The sequence below is a fragment of the Anas acuta genome, chromosome 1 (genome assembly GCF_963932015.1).
Source record: "Anas acuta chromosome 1, bAnaAcu1.1, whole genome shotgun sequence".
Classification (NCBI taxonomy): Eukaryota; Metazoa; Chordata; class Aves; order Anseriformes; family Anatidae; genus Anas; species Anas acuta.
Genome location: NC_088979.1, coordinates 19,292,530 through 19,313,073, shown reverse-complemented (window position 1 = coordinate 19,313,073; position 20,544 = coordinate 19,292,530). Strand labels below are relative to the sequence as shown.

General features: G+C 39.4%; 2 protein-coding genes across 8 annotated transcripts in view; both read left to right on the top strand.

Moving 5' to 3' along the window:
• The window catches only part of ZDHHC20 (zinc finger DHHC-type palmitoyltransferase 20), a 319,226-nt gene that overhangs the window by 72,962 nt on the left and 225,720 nt on the right, over nt 1-20,544 (top strand). The gene's annotated exons all lie outside the window — the stretch shown is intronic.
• MICU2 (mitochondrial calcium uptake 2) overlaps nt 1-20,544 on the top strand; it is a 150,036-nt gene that overhangs the window by 73,060 nt on the left and 56,432 nt on the right. For both annotated transcript variants that reach the window (XM_068671430.1, XM_068671422.1), the window contains exon 2: nt 13,693-13,840. In XM_068671430.1, the coding sequence (XP_068527531.1) occupies nt 13,693-13,840 (148 nt within the window). The remainder of the gene's footprint in view (nt 1-13,692; nt 13,841-20,544) is intronic.

Below are 20,544 nucleotides of genomic sequence, written 5' to 3'. Positions count from 1 at the left end.
GGCATCACGCTTAGCAGTCTGGAGTACGATGCATCCCGCAGTCTACTGAGGACTTGAAATACTACACAGATCTTTGGGAATCCTTTCAGATAACAGTGCTTGCTTAATTAAAAGTAAATATGTCAATTTGAACAAGCAGCATTAAAGATTTTTGAGTAACGTTACTTTTTTGAACACTGAGACACTAGAAAACATGATTGAAAATCACAGGACTAATTAAAGAGCAGGACTATCAGAACTAAGATAAGACTTTGGTTGTGGTTTCTGATTTTTTGGGCAAAAAGTGGCCCAGCAGAACCGTGCATCCGGCACGTTTCTCAGCTGTCCCTCTTCATCCACTCTTTCCGTGTGCGATCTCTGTGTCAAATGCAAATGCTTTAGGAGAAAAATTCTGCATAGGTAGAAAGTTTAAAAAAATAAGTGAGACTAGGAAAAATAAGTCTAGGCATTGGAAAATATAGTGTCTTTTAAGACATGCAGGTTTTACACACAGCATTGTCACAAGTTCATTCACTCCTCCAGAAAACAAATGATTTGTTTAGAAGCAAAGTCAGCAGCTTTATGGAGAAATAAATATAACTTTACAACTTAATCACAGTATAAACATTTCTTGCGGTTGAAAGTACTTTGTTGTTATTGTTGTATTAATCTTACAGGACACGCGGATGTTTGTTCCTGGTCCCTCCTGGGACCCGCTAAGCCCCCCGAGCAGGAGGCTGACCCGTCCTCTGCAGAGCTCAGCTTGGCAGCCGTTTTTCATGGATGCGACTAAACCTTTAAATGAGAAATAAAAAGAGAGGGAGAGAAAGAAAGGAAAGGCAAGCTCTATAAAGGGATTCTGTTTTCTTTCTTCTGCATGTCGTTATTCTCTGATTAATTTGCCACTGTGGAAGTTTTAGCTAGTAGTGTTAGTTCACTGTGCGCAGAAGTGAAGAATTTCACACTTCACAGATGCTGCTTAATGCTTCGAGAGGTTTGGTGGTAGAAGTCTTTTTCTATGGCAACCTAATCAGTTAGCTCCCCATCAGTTATGCCACCTTTTTAAGTACCAGGCTCTCTGAGAACTGAGAAAATATCTTGGTACAACATAGGTAATAATGGGGTTTCAAATCTGTAAGACTTTTAATAGAGTTGAGAGTGTTTTGTGACAGATTCAGCTGTGGATTTGCTTTGTTTTCAGCTTGCTTATGCAGAAGAACCTGGAGCATACCTGTTGTTTTTTTCTTTATTCACATATTTCTTTTGACCATTTGCATGTGTCTTTACCCTGGAAAAGGTCGTGGTAAAAGGGCTGGAGAAAAGCCTGGGAAACTGCCCCTCTCCCCCCCTAGAACATTTTCAAGCTTTTGGGGCATCATTAATGTAGTTAGCATTGTAATGGTCACGTTATCACAGAAGGAAGTTCTGACTCATTCTGAGCACAGTGTTCCTGTGTTTCCAGCGATCTGTCACATCTAGGATTCTCATATCTGTGTTCTTAGGGGTATAATATTTTTTGAGTATTGCCCATTATTTGGCCTTTTCTTTATTTCAAAGAGCACTTTATATTTTATTTTATATTTTAATTCACAGTATATACAGCAATAGCTTATGCATTTGCATGCCATTTTCTATTTTTTCTTTTTTTCAAAACAAAAATATAATAAAAAAAAAGGCAAAATTACTAACTCCTTTACTGCATGATGTTTTTTAAGTCTCTTTGGTGTGTAGAGCCACCACAGCAATGCACAATGGGTATGTATGTTGGTATGATGTGCAAGGACTTGTGACACTGTTAAATGTATTTGTGGAATAAAACAGCCTTAAAGCACCAGCTTGTAGATCCTGCGACCAAGGAGATCTCTTTTTTTTTCCAGGAAGATAAAATGCAGTGCTCCTGTCTCAGAGTTTAACAGCAGCTCACAGAGTTTTCTTCACTGCATTTTTCAACTGAGCTTTCTTTAGGTCAAAAGCTTCAAAAAGGCAGACTCTGTAATATGGATAAAACACAAGTTTCTTTTAAAGTATTTGCAGATAAATAGAAACACTCATTTACAGGAACCAAAAATGGCTAGCTTATATGATACTGGCATGTTTAAGATTGTCATCTTTTTTTATAATTATTTTTTGAGGCTATGTTATGAGTGTTTTGAAGCCTTATTTAAGCAGCCTGCTTTGTTTGATTTGAGATGCATTTAATCTTCTATACAGAACTGCAGCTCTTCATCCAGGAAGATGAGCTCAGAAGGTATTTCTGCTTGAGGGTGGTTATCCATGGCAGAGAAGAAATGGCCAGCCCACAGGTTGTGTGAGCTGCGTGCTTGCTTTTGGCCAGCGCTGCGGTACCCTGGGCAGCAGCTGAAAGGCACAGAGAGTTGCTGTAGTGCAGCCCCAGTGCTGGGATGGACGTTCCCTGGCAGAGCAAGTCCAAAGTACCCAGGTTAAAAGTCGGCTGGTTGAAGTACATGCCTTTTAACACGTAATTTTATCTGGCAGGCAGCACGTATCGGTGAGGCTGCTCTCCGTGTCGTTTTCTGCAAGGCGCTGTTTATTCAGCCACTGTTTAAAACATTTGGGATGTGCAAACACGTGAACAACAATGCTTAAAAAAGACTGGTGTTCCGCAAAGTGTTTTGAAAACATGCAAACGGCAGTCTTTCCTGATGACAGGGAGGCAGTTCCTCTGACAGTGTTTCCCTGGAAGCGTGTTGTCCTTATCATGCCGTGGCAGTGCCGTGCCTTCTCAGGGCGCTGGGGGCAACTCGTTGCAAACGGAGGGCGTGCAGAGCTCTTGGAAGTGCGTGCAACCACAGAGGCACTCCAAAGTTGTTTTAAAAAGTTTGCAAGACCAATTTTTCAAAGACATTTCTGATGGGTTTTGATTTTAGTTTGTGTTGTTTTGGTTTTGTGGATTTTATTTATTTATTTATTTTTACTTTTCTGCACCCATTATCACTAAACAAACTACTGTTGTAATTCCCATACTATTATATCTACCATTTCTTGCTCAGTCCTTATGTACCTTATGGTAGCCATCTTCATGGTATGAAGCCTTATGGTAGCCTCTTTTCATACATAGATATGGATATATTTAAATCTGCACAACCATTAAATGCTCACACAATGCAACTGTTTAATTCCAAGAGTATTTCATTGGAAATTTAACCCTTTTTTAGCTATGAAATTCTTGACAGTCTACTTGCACACTACTAAATCAGATCTAACTCCCTTATCCTTGGCTTTTCTTCCCTTTATTTTGTTTTTGAACCTGTACTGCTTACATTACCTATTGGAAAATCTTCTCACCTTTTGTCATCTTCTCCCAGTCTTGCTTTTGGGGTTGCATTCTTTTCGATCAGTCTGCTGTTTCTGCCATAAGCAGTTTGGTTTCTCTTTTAGATTCTTACTTACTTGCAATGTTTCCAGAAATCATTAGTCTACCAGTTCAGAGCAAAAACTTGTCTATCACTCCACCAGTTCAGAGCAAAAACTTGTCTATCACTCCACCATGTACTATTAAAGCCATTAACCTTTTCTTTCTGACTGTACAGTCGTTACAGGCTCAAGCACCATGACAGTAAAAAGCTTTCAAAGCTGTAAAGCATCCAGGTAAAAATGTAGCACCTTGCAGTTGGCATGAGATGGACCACAAAACTTCCCACAATTTCAAGTTGTACTTATCAAACTCAGAGCTATATAATCCCATTTTGAAGTGCCTGCAGTCAAACTGAACCATGATGTAATAAATGGATTATCTCTTGATGTAGTTTGGAATAGATCAGGTAGAGATATTCTCTGCCTTGCCAGACAAAGCAAGAAGCCATTTCAAAGGGCTATATGATTTCGTTCTACAGCACAGACACACGTACAAGGTAAACGTATATTAACTTGAGAAACCCTAAAGATCTGCAAGCCCAGGGTGAGCACAGGCTCTGCGTGGTCCCCTGCTGTTCTGTATATATTTATTTAGTCCTTGTAGACAAGTGTGTTGAGCAGTGTACCAGCTACAGTGGTGGAATCAGTAAGTAGTGTGGTGTGATAACTTGCAAGTCGAGGTGTAAATGTATGGTTTGTTAAATTAACTGGTTCTCCATCTCATTAGAGCTTGTGGACCTTCTCTGCCTTTGTTATGTTCTGTTGGTGGAAGTGTGTTAGTTTACAACTTCTTTTGAAGTTCGTTTAAAAAGTGAGCTCTGCTAGAATTGAAACTTAAAGAATTGAAATTAAAAAACCTTTTGAACTGAGACTTTTTTCAGTATTATCCTTACATTCAGTTATATTCACCATTTGGTAAGGTTCTAGTAGCCGAGAAAGACCTGCAGTGTGTACACCAGCTTGGTCTGATCGCCATGAAATGAAAGAGTGGGAGAGAAAGACTCAAAATAAAAATTTCAGGATTTTAGATGCAAATAAACTCTTCAGCTGCTGCTTCAAACATAACTGTGCCTAGCTAGATCTAGCACAGCCTAATTGTCTGAGCAGCTCTTTGAAAGAAAGGAGGGGCCTGGCACCTGTTATTGCCTAGAAGGGGCTGCAGCTAATTTTGGACTATTTGTGTTCAGCAGTGCGAGGAGTGCTCAGACGCCAGGGTACTCCGTTCTCACTCCGGTTGCACTAACCAGTAATTTTAACAGCCTGTTCTCTGTCTCAGAAGTGATTCCCAAGAAAGTATTTTTGTCAGTCTTGGGATTTCAAGACTTCGAGCTTTTAGTAATGTAGTCGTTTATCTAGTTTCACACTGTTGAACAGTCCTTCGGGTACCTAGAACTTTTTTTCAGGCAGACATCAGTCTCCCAAACAGCCATTCTTTTCTCTTCTTCCCTGGTTTATTTTAGGTCCAGACTTGATCTGCCATGTCAAAAAAATAATGTTGAAAACCCTGATACAGATAAAAGCACTTCATTAGAACATTTTGCTTTTCTCGTGCATTTAACTTGATGTAGGTGTTGGAAATTGATGAATTTGATCGAGATTCTACATGATATAGGGCTCACGTTCTTTATTTGAAAGCTCAAACTCTTTTGGCAATACAAGTGTTCTTCAATACTAGAATCCTGAGCTTTCTGTGAGTGACATATTTGCATGGATTTCTTGTCAAAATCCTTATTCATCTATAAATCATTGCATCGTATGAAACTTTTAAACCTTGAGCTCCAAGCTTTATCCTCTGTGCATTCTTCATGCATGCTAGGGATGTTAACATGTGCAGCAGGGTTTGAGGTTAAGTTACATTTTCTGTTATTTTGATCATTTCAAATTGGATTGAGTTGAAATTGATATACAATTATGACACAAGTTCACTGCAAAGTTTTCATCCGACTTAGAGAAATTTGATACAGAGTCGCTAAATCCGTTTGTAGATCTAGTGTGAATTAATGGATCCAAACGTAAGGCTGCCAGAGAGCCTGCTGGCACCAACTGGATTTTAATTACATCCCACACACTGCTTTGGCTATCCTTACAGCAGATAAAATGAGTGGTGCAAATTAACTCTTCCTGATTCAAGCAGAAAAAAAACAAGCATTTATCCTCTTTTCAGAGAAGAAAAAATGTTTTATAACTTATTTTTTTCCTCCAAGGGAAAGGGAATGTGGAAGAAGGTGTACAGATGGTAGAGGAAAGAAAAGCAGTGAAAGGATACAACAAGGCAAAATAAGAAAATTATATAGAAAGGAGTAGAGTAAAAAAAAAAAAAAAAAGAAAGAAAGAAAGAGAGAAAAAAAAGAAGAAGAAAGAAAAAGAAAGAAAAAATGTGTACAGAAAATCAATTGGAATATGTAGAGTATTGTGTATACAGAAAATAATTAAGATGGAAAACATATAACAGGTGTAGGTACACCAAGACAATAAATTTGTGCAAGTAGAATTATATAAAATGAAATCAGAAAACCACTTTAAATTTAAGGGAGTAATATGTATATAAGCTTATTTTAAGTAATTCTAACTCATACGAAGCTGCAAATATTTGAGTTTGTACAAAAGTGCCTACATTTTGGATGGATGAGAATTTGCTTAGCGGTGTTACAGAAGGTAGGGGTTATCAAGGTTTTATTTATGTAATCCTTCATTTTTATTTTATGTATTTTAAAAAAAGTTTAAAGATGCAATAAATATATGGTTTTTATTTGACTGAAGCTTGCTATTTTTCATTCCAAGAAAAATCAAAGCCAAAAACTGAACACCGTGAATTCCTTATTAGCCTCTTAAATTAAGAGAGTCATGAACAGATTCCCGAATCCTTACATAAATCTGAAAATTAATTTTAAGAAATGGTATTGCCCTTAGGCGTTTCTCAGTGCAGGAAGCCAAGAAGGAAACGAGGCCTTCAGTAATGCCCCCAGACGCCAGCGGCCGACCACTGCTGATCCATTGCTGTGTCTACCGCAGAGGAGAACACTTGCATCCTTGTAGAGTCCTTTTTGTGCCATTAAATTCCACTGCGCCATCGGCTGCCGTAGCTTTACCGTTTACATTCTCGAATTAATGCTGGAGGTTCGACGTAAAGCCACAAAGGCAACTGAATTCCCAGCTAAAGCCGAAACCTCATTCCTAATGCGTTCGGCTGTGCTGCGGTGCTGCGGGACATGTGGCGCGTGGGAACCCCCACCGCTGGCCCTGGCTGCACACAATAGACCGAGTTAAGGATGGAATTTCAGCCCCAGCCTTAACGTTAATTCAGCATAGTTCTCCATGCTTTAGTTTCATCTTATGTGGCACTGGTGAGGACAGAAATAAGCCGAAGTCAATCACAAAGTCTTTTTCAATTACCCTTGCAAGAGTCTCTTGCAAGAAAATAGTAATGGATTCTTCTCACCCATTGCCTCTGAGTAAATGTGAATGTTGGTATCTTACTTGCTGCTGTGGGAAACTGCTAAGGTGTTTGATTGCAGATGTTTTAATACCTGAAGTCCAGCCTTAAATGCATAATTGCTTCCTGCTGTATACCTATCCTTGCTTGAAACTCCGTTTATGGAATAGAATTAAAGAGGAGAACGCTGCCTTTTGCCCCGTACATGCATTTTTATGAGCAAAATGAATGCTTTGTCAGTGCTTTTAGAAACGTCAGGAATGTCAAATCATTTTTCCCTGAAGGACTCCTTGGATGACTCAGGAGAAAGTACTTGGAAATTATTCAGGACTTAATTGAAGTGGGAAGGATACTGAAGTGTTGAGAGCGAGCGAGCTCCCCTCTGCATGTTTTAAGTGGGTGTTTCAAAAGAAGATCAATCGTAATTTTAAGTGATTGAATCAGCCTTTTCTTCAAAATGTAATTCTAATTCAGTCTTTGGTCAGGTATTTGGAATATTGATTAGAACAGCTACTCATCATTATCCCCTTTCAGATAAAATGAGGGTTATGCTTCTAATCTTTTTCAAAAACTCATAGCTCCTAGCTTCTTCCCACCTATTTTCATCCTTTGCTGTCTTCTGTGAGTCAGTCATCTTTGCTTGCCAAAGGCAGAAGAGATACATATCGGTGAAGAGAAAAACAGGGAGGGAGAGGGGATTTATGGCTTTTACACGAGCATGTAAGCTGCTATCTCAAAGTTTTTTATATTTTGAATGTAGCTACATGACATGGCCCATACCTGCTTCAGGATGTCCATGACCCCTGATTTCTGACACAGGAGACCTTCTGCACAGGATCAGGAGTGTCCAAAATCATAGTTTCAGGAATAACGTGATGGCTGGGAAGGGTAGTCCAGAAACAGCAAACACAATTGGGTGGAAAGAAGCGATACAGTAAAAGCAGGGAGAGAACACCTCCTGGAATGATGATTTTGGTTTGAAGAACAGTCGTAGTAAACTGTTTGTAAGGTTCATATGCTTCTTTTAGGTTATGAGAGTTGGTTTTATATGGTGAAATGGAGGCAAAATGAGGCAGTCCGAGGGCAGCAGCTGGCAGTGCAGCTGACCACAGCTAGCTCTATTTTTCCCTGTCTCTGTGAGGTCTGAAATAAGCTAGCTTCGAGCAGGGAGAGCAGATATGCATGGCATCAAGTCAAAGCCATCATAGTCGGCACAAACCAGCCCACCAGCACGGAGCTGATCCACAGGTAAATGACGGATGCTTCTCTGCACAGCGCTCCCAGTTCTCTGGGGTGCAGGAACAGAGACCAGAGAGCCCAGCTGCCCCTCCGTGCAGCCACCCCTCATCCAACAGGGCTCTCACTGAAGGTCCCGTGTCATGCAAAGCCATCTGTACTGTCTCAAGACCCAGGTTGATTCTCCATCTGTGGTGTCAGCAGTCTGCAATGTGTACAGCCAAGCACAGGTAATTGAGTTGACAGTACCGGAGTGGTTGCTCTGTCCCTTGATCAGCTGAATGCTTCTGGAAGAGACTGAGAAAGTCCTTTCATTAGACAGAGATCCGCTGGGAGAAACCTTTTATACCTTCACAAGCACTAAGTGTTAGCAATTGAGAAAAAAATAAAGTCAGGCTGTTTCAGTACTTCAGTAAGAGTGGAATTGTAGCAGAAATAATAAATGCATTTATTGATGTGCATTGGCATTTACGTGCAGTTGATTTTATTGATATCACTGATTTTAATGTGGCAGTATTTATATATCTCCATTCTTCAAAGAACGAAAGTTTGTTGTACAAAATGTCTGATTACATTGTAAAAAACACTATTTTGATCTTAATATAACTTTAAAGTGAACGTAACAATGATGTTTGCTTTTTAATCTAACAGAGGTGATAACAGAAGAATGTAAGGACGTTTGTTTTGTAAGCTTCCTCTTGTTTTATTTAAATCAATTTGCCTCTCATTATAAAAACAAAAGAAAACAAAAAAGCAGCCTCTAGTAGATTCCAAGAAAGTAACATTTACTTTTCCTTTTTAAAACTAGGGGGAGTTTGACTATAAATTTGTTGCAGCGTTCTGCTCTTTGGTACCAAAATGCACCAAATGGTAGGTGTGCCATTGCATCCATGGCAGTGAATTTATAAGCCTATATCAGCGTTTCATTAGTGTAAGTCTGCTTAATCAGTACTAGCTAGGAAGCACTTTAAAGGACAACTGTCCTTTAATTGCAGAAATAATTGTATTGAATTTATTTGTCAAACTGTGGCTATATGGCTTACACCAGAGAAGTCATCATGTTTTGATGTTACTACAATGTGCTTGTGAATTTCCGTTTTCTGATGCCAAATGTAGCAGGTTCGAGTCCTTACTTTGGTATTAAAACAATTCAAACGCATTATTATTGGTTTTGGAAAACATTGTGGGAAAGATGGTAGTTACAAAGTTTTATTTCATCAAGAAGTGACGTTTGTGTATTTGGCCACCGATGCAGCTGCCTTCACTCTGGACAAACTTCTACATGTTCCTTACACACTTTCTGTGCTGGCTGAAGCCTGTCACACCCCGACCACTCTTTTTCTCCAAGCTCTTACCCTCAGATTGTGTTTGCCCAGATTTTCATTCTCTTATGCAATAAAATTGTGCAAACAATTGTTTGCAAACAAAACAAAGTGAAGGAAGGTTAACTTTTGTTGTACTCTCCCTCCTTGCATCTTCTGAACTTTCTATGCACACAGCTAAAACAAGTCACTGTAATTGCACTCCAGAACTGCTGTTCTCCCCACTCACTATAAAGGGAGCCTGCATTAACCAAGTTTATGTCTGTAAATCCCTGACGGGAGGGTGCAGAGAGGCCGGAGCCAGGCTCTGCTCAGTGGTGCCCAGTGCCAGGACAGGAGGCCATGGGCACAGCCGGGCACCCAGGAGGCTCCTTCTGAGCACCAGGCAGCACTGCTGTGCTGGGCGGGTGACGGAGCCCTGGCACAGGCTGCCCAGAGAGGCTGTGGGGTCTCCTCCTTGGGGAGCTCCAAAAGCCGCCTGGACGTGGGCCTGGGCAGCCTGCTCTGGGTGTCCCTGCCTGGGTAGGGGTGGCACCAGGGGCCTCCAGGGGTCCAACTTCAGCCACCCTGTCATTGTAATGTAATGAAGGGTGCTGAAGTAGCATCTTCATTGTAATGTAATGAAAATCTACATTATAATGAAGATGCAACTGGTGTAGCTGTATGAAGTTAGATATGAGAAATCCTGCCATTAGTATTTTTTTTTTCCTTAGGATTTGTGCAGAATGCAGAGCCATTTGGGAAATTTTCAGCCTTTATTCATACAACTGTTTGGAGGGACTGGGGGGAAGTAAAACCTCTTCAACATTTTGAAATATTTTTATATGCTTTTTATTTTGTGTTTACTTATTTCTCTCCCAGACTTTCACTGAGGTCTACTTTGTGATCCTTATTAAAGAGCATAATCATGGGATAAGAGATAATAGTAAACATTTTGCTTTCATTTTAAACTTCTGCACTCCAGATTGTTGCACACCCTTTTTTTTTTTTTTTCCCCTTTTTCCGTTCTCATACTGTAAAGACTGTGACAGTAACCAAACTAACAGGGAGGGAGAGGAATAGAAATAAAGATACCTGTCATTATAGCGACTGGGTAGGTCAGCTTTGTAACTGGTAGGAACTGTGTCTTTTGTTGGTATGCCATGAATTTGCAGTCCAAGGAGCACATGCTATTCAGAAGGAGGGATCAGGTATATGTGAGTAGTTGAGCTTTAGTCTAGCTCTGGCTCAGCTCTTGCTTGTATCTGAAGAGTTTAGAATGCCTTCAACAGATGCTGAGATCCTTGTACAGTGACAGGACTTTGAAAATTTTGCAAAACTTTGAATAAATAATAGGAGTTGTTACAGCTGATGCATTTCATCCTGTAAGGTTTGCTTATCTCACTTGTGATAGTATTTGAAGATGAGTTCCATAAGAAATAACCCTTGTTCCCAAGGCTGTTTTGCAAATTGGGGTTGTTAACTTGGTGAAAGGAAAGGGGCTTGATGAAGCCAAGCACCCACACATTATTATCATTCTGGTGAGAATGTATTTTCTTCCAGATACAAGGCACTGTTCAGAGTTAATATGTGAACTTGTACCTGTCTATTTCAGATAAAAATGTAAAATGTGAATTGGTGAATTCAGTGTCTTGGTGTCAGTGACAAGGTTTAGCTTTAGACAGAATTTGGACAAATACTGCAAGGCTTCAGAAGCTTGAAAATCTGGTTGTTTTTAAGGTATGGTAGGATTAACCATTTACTTTTTGTCTAAACTTTTTTATTTTGTTTTTGAGCAGATTGGTCTTCATTCCATAATTTTAGCTAAAGGACAACTGTGAAGCAATTTTCCAGTCTTAAATTTCCCGTAGGGCAAAAACTGCTCATGTTATTATAAGATGATGATTTTTATAAGAATGCTGCATGTGAATACCCTACAACTATGAACTATTCATTTGATATATGCAATATTTGTTGAATCTTGTTAACGAAGCAATTACAGAATCACTCGTTCCCCCAAAGATGTAAAAAGAAGAAAGCAAAAGCACAGAGTACATCAGTTGTTTTTTTTAAAATGTATTTTCCAAAATTTACAGACCTGAAGCATAGAACAACAACCATACATCTTGTGTTGTAGACCATGTTTAGGCTCCGTATTATGTAAGAAAAAGTGTAAAGCAGTGATATCAATACAAAATACTCATATGTAAAACAAAACCTTTGCTTTAGATACTTAAAAGTACCCCTCATTCATCTTCCATATTGAATTTTGTCTGTTTTAATTCTAAATTATGAGGATTTTTTGAACACTATCTTTCTTCTTGTTACTCCCTCCCCACAGCTTTACTGAAAATCCAGTTTTAAGGGAAGCAAAGACACTATATTGGGAAACTAAAATTGTCTATAATAGCTGCTCATGTTGTTCTGTGAAATATTTTAAATAACTGCTTAGTGCTAACGCAAGGTGAAAGAGGTGGGATTAAATGACAGGTTGCAGCGTTATATTTAGAACTATAATTAAGTATGAATGTGATAATAATTGTTTCCAGGATCTGGCTATAGATTTGCCACTAATACCCATTGTCTTGAGATCCCCAACTCTTATGATCCAGTTAGGGAGCATGGTGTGGAGAGAAAAAGGAAAGCTGATGACATGGGGTTGAAATTCTCCCTTCTCATTGTCCACTGAACCATTTTGTCACACTTTCTTCAATGGACTCGTTACTGGCTACAGCTTGAAGTCTACCCCCCTGCTCCTGGAGTGCTTCAAGTCCAAGGATTTGGCCGTTCCTCTCTGACCACCCTTGGTCCTATTATTTGCAGTGGCATGTGTATCAGCAGCAGTCCTCCACATCCTTCATCTACCCCATCATCACTAACCCTAATGGTTTTCATTTTACCTTCAGAGCCCAGTCCAAGGGCTAGAAGCTACCCATCCCAAAACAGCTTGCATGTTCGTCGTATCAGCTAGATCCCCTGCTGTCTTTGCCACTTCATCCCAAATCCCTGGCACGTTATCAGCTGGCTGGAGGAAGTATAGCTGCTACTGCTTGATTCTGCAACTGTTTAGACTCAGCAGAGGAGAGCGAGTTGGCAGTCCCCATCCTGGAGGAATTACACGTTAAAACTGACAGTGTCAGAAACCTGATCACAGCTTTTAAACGAGAGTCCCATTCCCTTCTGGCTGGCCCTGGATGTGTGTAAAACACACAGGCACCCCATCACCAGCTGCAGTATTCGTTTCCTGGAAGGCTCAATGCTGCCTTTCAGTAGGCCATGGCCTACCTTGTCTGCATCCACTGGTCTGCGTCAAGTGCTGAGTAGTGCCACAGGCACTGACCTAGCTGCAGGTCAATGCTGCTGTTTCATGATCATTTCAACTATGTACGAGTTGAGATCTTGGTACTCAGCCTTGTTTGAAAGCTTCAGGCTGCTCCATCACTTTCTCACAGCTTTTAGCAGTGAGTGCTGCTACTGGTGGTAAAATCATTCCACGATTAATGTTCAAATATGCATAGCATGTTCTGAATTTTACAGTGTCTTTTTTTCCTATTCTCACTATTTCTGAAATCCTAAAGCGTAGATGTCTCTGTTTCACTATGAGAAACATAGTGAAGTTGTGTCCTCCCCTTCTGCCCATAAGTGCTGTTACTACTCTTCAGAAGTACTGCCAGCTCATATGATTTCCCTCATGGGTCTCTCAGTAGTTAAATTTTTTTTGGAAGACGGTTGAAAGTTTTTAGTTTTCTTGACTAATTGAATCTTTGGGTTTGGTGATAGCATCTCTGACTTTACTGTTTATGCTTTAATCAGTTTTCCCATTTTTCTAACTTCTCTAGAAGATACACACATGCTTAAAATAGAACATTATTGTTCCCCCATCTTTGGGCTTGTTCCATAAATTGATGATTAACTTCAGGAGTGAGTCCTTTGGTGAGCCAGACATTAACCTGGCAAAATACCATTCACCATTTGGTTGGTTTCATTTTTTGTTGAGTTAGCAAGCTGAATTTGGCTCAGCAATAGTCCAACAAGTAGCAAAGCTGGCAAACAGGGAGGTGCAGGACCATATGGCCAGGAGCAAGGGGAGTGGGAAGCAAGGGCAGCCTTTGGTAACAGCAAGCCATTAATTTGGCTCATCTGTGTTGTTAAAGCATGCTCTCAGTGAGGCCAAAAAATACTGTGAATGTCACATAAGCATGTTGTTCATTAGGACTGTGCTATAAAAGCTTTAATTTCTGGTAGTCTCTTGTTGTGGCTACCTACTAAATAGTGAAGTTAATCAAGATGAGGTATAGGATTCTTTCAAATTACAGAGTTGGTCAACAAATACAGCCGTCTTTCTGCATGGATTTTTTTCTGTTTCAGAAGGAAGACGTTACAAATGAGGAAATGGCTGAAAGACTGTCTCTTCGGAAGCACCGCTTTATGCATTTTGCATCACTGGAGTATGAAGGAGAATATTACATGACACCAAGAGATTTCTTGTTCTCAGTAATGTTTGATCAAGTTGAACGTAAGTTGTTTTCTCATCATTGTATTTGTGAGAGAAAAGGAACTTGCAAGTACCCTTAAAGATGTAATGCACAAATCACTGGGACAGGATTCTTTAAGTGGCATCAGCCGTCAGAAGCGAATTTATAAATGTGCATATGGATTCTCAAAGGCACCACCTTGTACGCTAGAGAAGTGAGGCTGATGATTTAGAAATCTGGTGACTTGATGATGGCATTACGTCTCTGCATAATTTGCATGTCTGATCAGCATGTAGTTCCTCAATTACTTACGTGCCACAGAAAATGGTAGGACTGTAATATAATGCTTGTGTCATTCCTGTCCCCGTTATCTGTCTGTCCAGTTTACCAGAAAGTACTCAAGTACTCTGTGACCTTTTTTTTAGATGAGGCAGTAATGGGAGTGACGTGAATGAGTGCAATGAAGTATAGAGCTCAGCTGTAGGTTTTTGATTTAAAATCTTTTCTGGTTTATGAACCTAGCTAAGCAAAAAAGAAAATTGTTTGCATGTTGTTGGTGGTGTTTTTTTTAAATGTACTTTTAAAAGTGTATGCTTTGAGGAGCTAGGACATTGCATTGTTTTCCTTATGGCTTTCTGACCTCATTAATCTGCCCCATTAATTAAGCTTCTTTAATCCATAATTTCCATGTTATTTTTTTAAGCAATATGTCTGTCTTCTCAAAAAAAAAAAAAAAAGACTTTTATAGCTTTCCCAAGAATCTTTTGCTTCCAAGTTGTTCAGGAAGGTTAAGTTCCCCAGGTTTCAGTATCACTCATAAAACAAATTCCCTGTTAGTACATCTGCTGAGGGAAAGGGAAAATCCTAGCTTTAATAATTGTTTGCTGGATGGTCTGCACATCCTAACTGACCTGTGAAGCATGTTGTATAGTAAACACTGTTCACAGCCTGTGATGCTCTGTTGCTCACTGCCTAGCAAGCAGGGAGTGTCAGAGTCACTCGAGGGTATCAAGAAGGAAATAAAGAAGGGAATTCAGAGCACTGTGGAAGAAGGAGACTTGAACATACAGTGATTCAAGCCTGTGATTTTAAGGGAAACCTGGGACAGAGCAGAGTTTACAGAGCTGCTGGTGGTCCAAAAATAGGACACAACAACCTGTAATAAAAATAAAAAATAAAAAAGAGTTACCTTGTGTCTGCCAAAAATCTATAGCTGATAAGGGTGCATGGCTGCCCTGCTGACACACAATTTCTAATATTATACTAAGCTGAATATAAATCCTTAGAAGGGCTATATGAGCTTGAAGGTCATGGAGATTCTCAAAATAACTTTTGTTTTTTTTAAATATATGGCAAATGGAAAGCGTTTTTTTTTCCCGTCAAAATTTATGTCAGTAAGTTAAAAGCCTACAAGGGATTTTCTTTTGAGTTTTCCAGCCTGAAACAGTGGAAGACAGTGAGTACTGAAATTTTCAGTGTTGAAGGTGTGGCTTTCAGACAGTTGTCTGTGAAAGCAAGGTTAGAGAAAGAAGTGTTTTTCAATCTTAGCAGTTCATACATATTAATTGGTTACTCCAACTATAATAGTATACGTGCAGATTTTTAATGAAGTGGTATGCGGATAGGGTTTATTTGTAATGCAGCCAAGTTAATTTCAGATAATTTGCTAATATAAGTAGGAAACAGCTTCAAACAGAAAAGAAAAAATAATGACAAGAAAAATATGTGAACAAAAAAAAATCTTTGCACTAACACATATTTAGCATTTCAAGTTGATATCTGGCTTACAACAATAGTATTGTAGACAATTCATAGAAAAATGTTAATACATGAACCTAATGCTCCTAAACATTTTTTATAACCATCATCGGTGTGAGTTCTTTGGCCAGTAGCGTAAACACAATGGTAAGCATTTCTCTTCAAGTCATATTGCTTGGGATTTTAGGTTTTCTTGTAGCTACAAACGGACATAGTATTTGTTGGCTGAGAAATACGGTGTTTTGAGTATTTTAAAGGCAGTGGCTTGTTCATTTTGTTTCAAAGATTTTCCTATGAGTAAAGCATGCAGACTTACCTCAAGACTCTGTCCAGCTATATTAAGAGTAGATCAAGATGGTGAGCTTCAGTCCAAAGCAGTAATCATATTTAGAAACTTTTGGTTTGTATCAGAAAATTAATTCCGTTTTAACCCAGAACAATGGTTTTAGAAAGGGAAATAGGCAACTTTCTATTCCTAGAAAGTTGTTCACTTACTGGCATAGTGAGATGCAACTTTAAAATGTGATACTGCACTCAAATGGTAAGCCTTACAATGCTGAATTTAAAGTTGTAATGATTTGGCTGTTCTCCACTTATTTTTTATTAATCACTAATAAAATAAAAAAATAATAATAAAAGGTTGAAGTACTCAATCATTCATCCTCACAAATATTTGCTTACAATAGTGGGAGTTTGCAAATTGGTTGTTGTGTGTACTAATACAGAAGGTCTAGTTCTGTCTATAGGCTGTTGTCAAGTTTTGTTTTTGCTGTCTTTCTCAAAGCCAATAGCCCAGAACATAACGGCAGCCTTCATTCCCCAGGCCCCCAGAAATGTTCTCTCAAATGCGGTCTTTGCGGCAGATTTGGAAAGTTGTTTAGCTATGTTGGACCAATACAGCAAGCAAGTTCCAAAATTCCAGGTTCTTTACTCAAAACAATCTGCTGGCTGTTCTGTTACTTACCAAGGTCCAACTGAGACTGCTGACTGCAGGAGGGAAGATAACATCTCAGCAGGGCTTCTGTATGTCCTGAACAGTATCTTAGATGTTATCTAGAAGCACTCAGTGCTTACTCGGAAGCACTGATGTCAATGCTGTTGCATTGTAGCAAGTAATGAGCATCAATTTATTTGGGGGAATATAAGAATAATAATGTACAGTGAATTAGTATTTACTAATTTACTAAAAGTATTAGTATGTGGTTAGTATTGATAAAACTTACCTTAAGGACTGCAGACCATAAAAGTAAATCGTTGATGCTTGAGAGCTATTTTTACTTTTTCTGTGATGATTATGAAGATTGTATAGAAGGTGCTGCAGTACTGCATATGAAAGAAATTACTGATTTTCATAAGTCTCTTATGTGCTTACTCCTTCTTCCTTCTACTTTTTAAGAGAAAAAATGAGCTTCAGAGTTATCTTCCTCTTTTCTTTGTGTACTCTAGCCTGTTTTCCCTCTTTACACAGCACTTTCTGGATAATTCTCAGTTTTCTACAGAGCTGTGGTCTTGTTTCTTCTCCTGGAAATGTTTATTTTGCTTGCTTTTTTCCCTGTATGCTTTTTTCCCCTAATGTTTTTATTCAATTGCATTCATTTATCTATCCTTTTGCAAACTAATGGTGTCTGTTCTCACTTTTATTTCTCCCTAGTCTGTTTTGCTGTTTGTTTTCTTTTTTATCCAGATGCCTAAAGAAGTGGTCAGGGAATGTGTCTGGCTCATGTAAGCACACACACAAAACTGAACTGTGGACAATGCTAGAAGGGCAGGGATCACTGTCCTCTGCTGTACTTTCAGACCTATGACTAGTGTGCTCCTTTCATTGGGTCCTAAAGAGAACATCAGCTTGAGGCCAGGGCTTTTGAAATTAAACCTGAGATTGGATGTAGACAAAAAAGACTCAGAAGTGGAAGATTGATGTTTACATAGGGGATTTTTTTTACAACATCAGTAGTTAGAATTTAGTTCAGTCCTTGCCTTTCTCAACAGAACGAAGTTCCAGCAATATCTAGCCAGGATATGACAGTAGGCAGTAGTTAGGCAGAGTAACCATTGCCAGTCCATCTTAGCTAGCTGGCTGACGCTTGGGTTGGTGTTGTGGCCTCCTCCCATACATCGCAAGTGAGTACAAACCAGCAATGTTGCCCAAAAATCACAGTGAATCACAGAATGGCTTGGGTTGGAAGGGACCTCAAAGGTCATCTATTTCCAAAAAGCATGGGAGGAGTCCCTCAGCTCTGCCTGGTCGCTTTCACCTTGTGCTGCCTCCCCTCTGCCAGCACAAAACATCGTACAGCCAGGTGCTGAGCTCAGCTAAGGGACTAACGTGGGGTGGAGGGAGTCATTTCTTCCTGCTGGCTTTCTGAAGTAAGTCACTTGTCTCCAGTTTGCTCTAGAGCTGTGTAAGTGCTCCTTGGGAAGCTCGAGATGGGAAGGTGCAGAGGTGGGAGCTGTCCATTGCTTTGCCCAAAATGAAGCACCTGAGACAAGCTCTCCATGCATTCCTAGGCAAGCAGCAGCTTCTCATTTCTGCCCATGAGCCTCAAGGTGATTCAGCATGAGGCACCAAATCTGATTTATTGCAGTGAGTTTAACTTCAAAACACCTTTAAAAGGTGAGAACACTGAGCAATTGAGCTGTGTGCACCCAGGTGCTGAGGCTGATCACAGCTTTCTGTTGTTTTATTCCAATTCAGGCATAAACACTCCCAAAGGTAAAAAGAAAACAAAACAAACAAACAACAACAAAAAAAAAAAGCCAGCAAAAGGACAGAATGAGAAGCAGTCACGAGTAGGGAATAGTGGTCCTTATCCAACAGACTTGTGGTTTTTTTTACTCCCTGGTGATTTTCATTGGAGATTGCTTTGTAATCTCCTGTTGGTTTTTGAGTATAATTCATAATAGACCAAAGTAAACATGGTGGTATGTAAACCAGATGGGTAGTTGCATTGTTGGTGCTGGATCAAAAGTGCTGAAGCTGGAAAATACCAAAATATTTTAGCTATGTCCAGATTGTCGAGTGAATTCCTGTACACAGTTGGGTGGAATTTCTTACTGAAACAAAATCTTAGGTGTGCCCTTTGACAAAGTTGCAAAACATGCAATAAATTATGACTTATTATAGAACAATTTTGCAGATAAGGAAACAGATGAACTGTAGTGCAAATACATCAACCATCGTAAAATCCAACTCAGCTGATCTTGAACCCTGCTTGATAGACCTTAGTTCCCTAGCTCTGTTCATTTGCTTCCTGGTGCATAGGTTTCTCTGTTAATCATTTTCTGTAATACGGGCCAAACAATTGTGAAATCTTGGCATTCCTATTGATTAAATCACACCTGCAAATTTATTTACTATCAGGGTGATAATGAAGAAAAATATTTACAGTCCTGCCATTTAAGGAGAATAAGCTGATAACAAATGCAGGGTTTTGTGACAGACTTATTCTGTTTTGCATATTGACAAAGCAAAGAGCTTTATAGAGGAAGAATGGCACGATCAAAAAGAAATTTGCTTGCTTTTCCAGACAGCGTTTTGCGCCAGGTTACCTTTGTAAATATTTGCTTAATTCTATTACTGTTAGTTGTTTTGAGGAAGGTAAAGCATCCGCCTTTCTGTAAACAGTGACAAACAGTCAATGAAATCTGGTATTCTGACACAGTGTTTGTGCTAGTATAAAACACCTACAGCAGTGTTTTGTACCAGTTAATTCAGTGTGTACTAAATGCACCTTCGGGATGTTTGTATTCCTGCCTCTATACCATGTAGTATCATGTTAAACCATGTTACCACAGGGATACTCAGCAAACATTGCAAATCCAGCAAGTCGATGTGGGTAATTTGTAGGATGCTAATGGAAACTGCAATATCTGATGCAATGATAAATTAATGAGAAAGGGGGGTTTTGTCACTCTCCTTACCATGATGTAAAAACTTTTCAATATCTAGTAATATCTAATAATAACATGAACCTGCATCCAAAATGCTTGCATTTTTAAAATGACAGATATAAGAAGGATAAGGCTCATCTGACTTACACTGGATTTTCATTAAAATGCAGCAGTATTTTTAAAAGACCCTTCCAGTTTCGTGTAACCTTGTGTTTTATACACTAATGTGTACTTAGGCTTGTATTCCAAATTATACAACCAATGCTGTGTTAGAACTTCTCCGGAGAAAAACCACCTCTGATGTACTTTTGGTTTAGAACATGTAAGAAAATCTGTATGAAATTTTGAGAAGGGCTAAAGATACAAGAATGTTTTAGAAGATGAAGGTTTTTCAATGCATTAAATCCATAAACCATGTTTATGTTCATTTTTCTGGAGAAGATTATACTATACCAGAAATACCTTCCTCTTCCAAGTAGGAGACAAACATTCAGGTTAGCTTGTCTGATAGCAATTGACACCTAATACATAAAGGTTTTGATCCTGGAAACCCATCTGCACATATTCAGTCCGTATTTAGTGTATCATAGCATCTTCTCTTACTGAACCACTCCTTTATCTGCGGCCCTTTTCAGAAGTTAAAACAGATTTTCCTGTGCTTGGTAACATGAAAATGCCAGAGGCAGTATCATTGTGGTTGAGACCTAACACAACACATGGCAAAGAATATGAATGGGGTTTAAGTTTGCTTGGAGAAGCTGTTTGACTTAAGTTTTCTTTGAAAACGTGGTTGGCACAAGGTTGTAATGTGTTGGCAGGCTGGATATGATGCGTGGCTTTGCATTGCTACAGCATCAGCACGGTCAGGAATGTGAATGAATCTGAGGAAAGGATGCAGTGCAAGATTGCAACAGCTAGAAAACCAAGTTCTCCGTTGTGCTTTGTGGAGGTCAGTGCTCATGCAGTTGGTGGGGTTTGGATAGCCAAGAGTGACCAGGCACTTTAGGATGGGCTGAATCAGGTTTTCTGCCCGTATCTTGAATTTCTGCCTACAGGGGGAGTTCAGATGCCTGTACTCCAGTGTCTTAATGTTGAC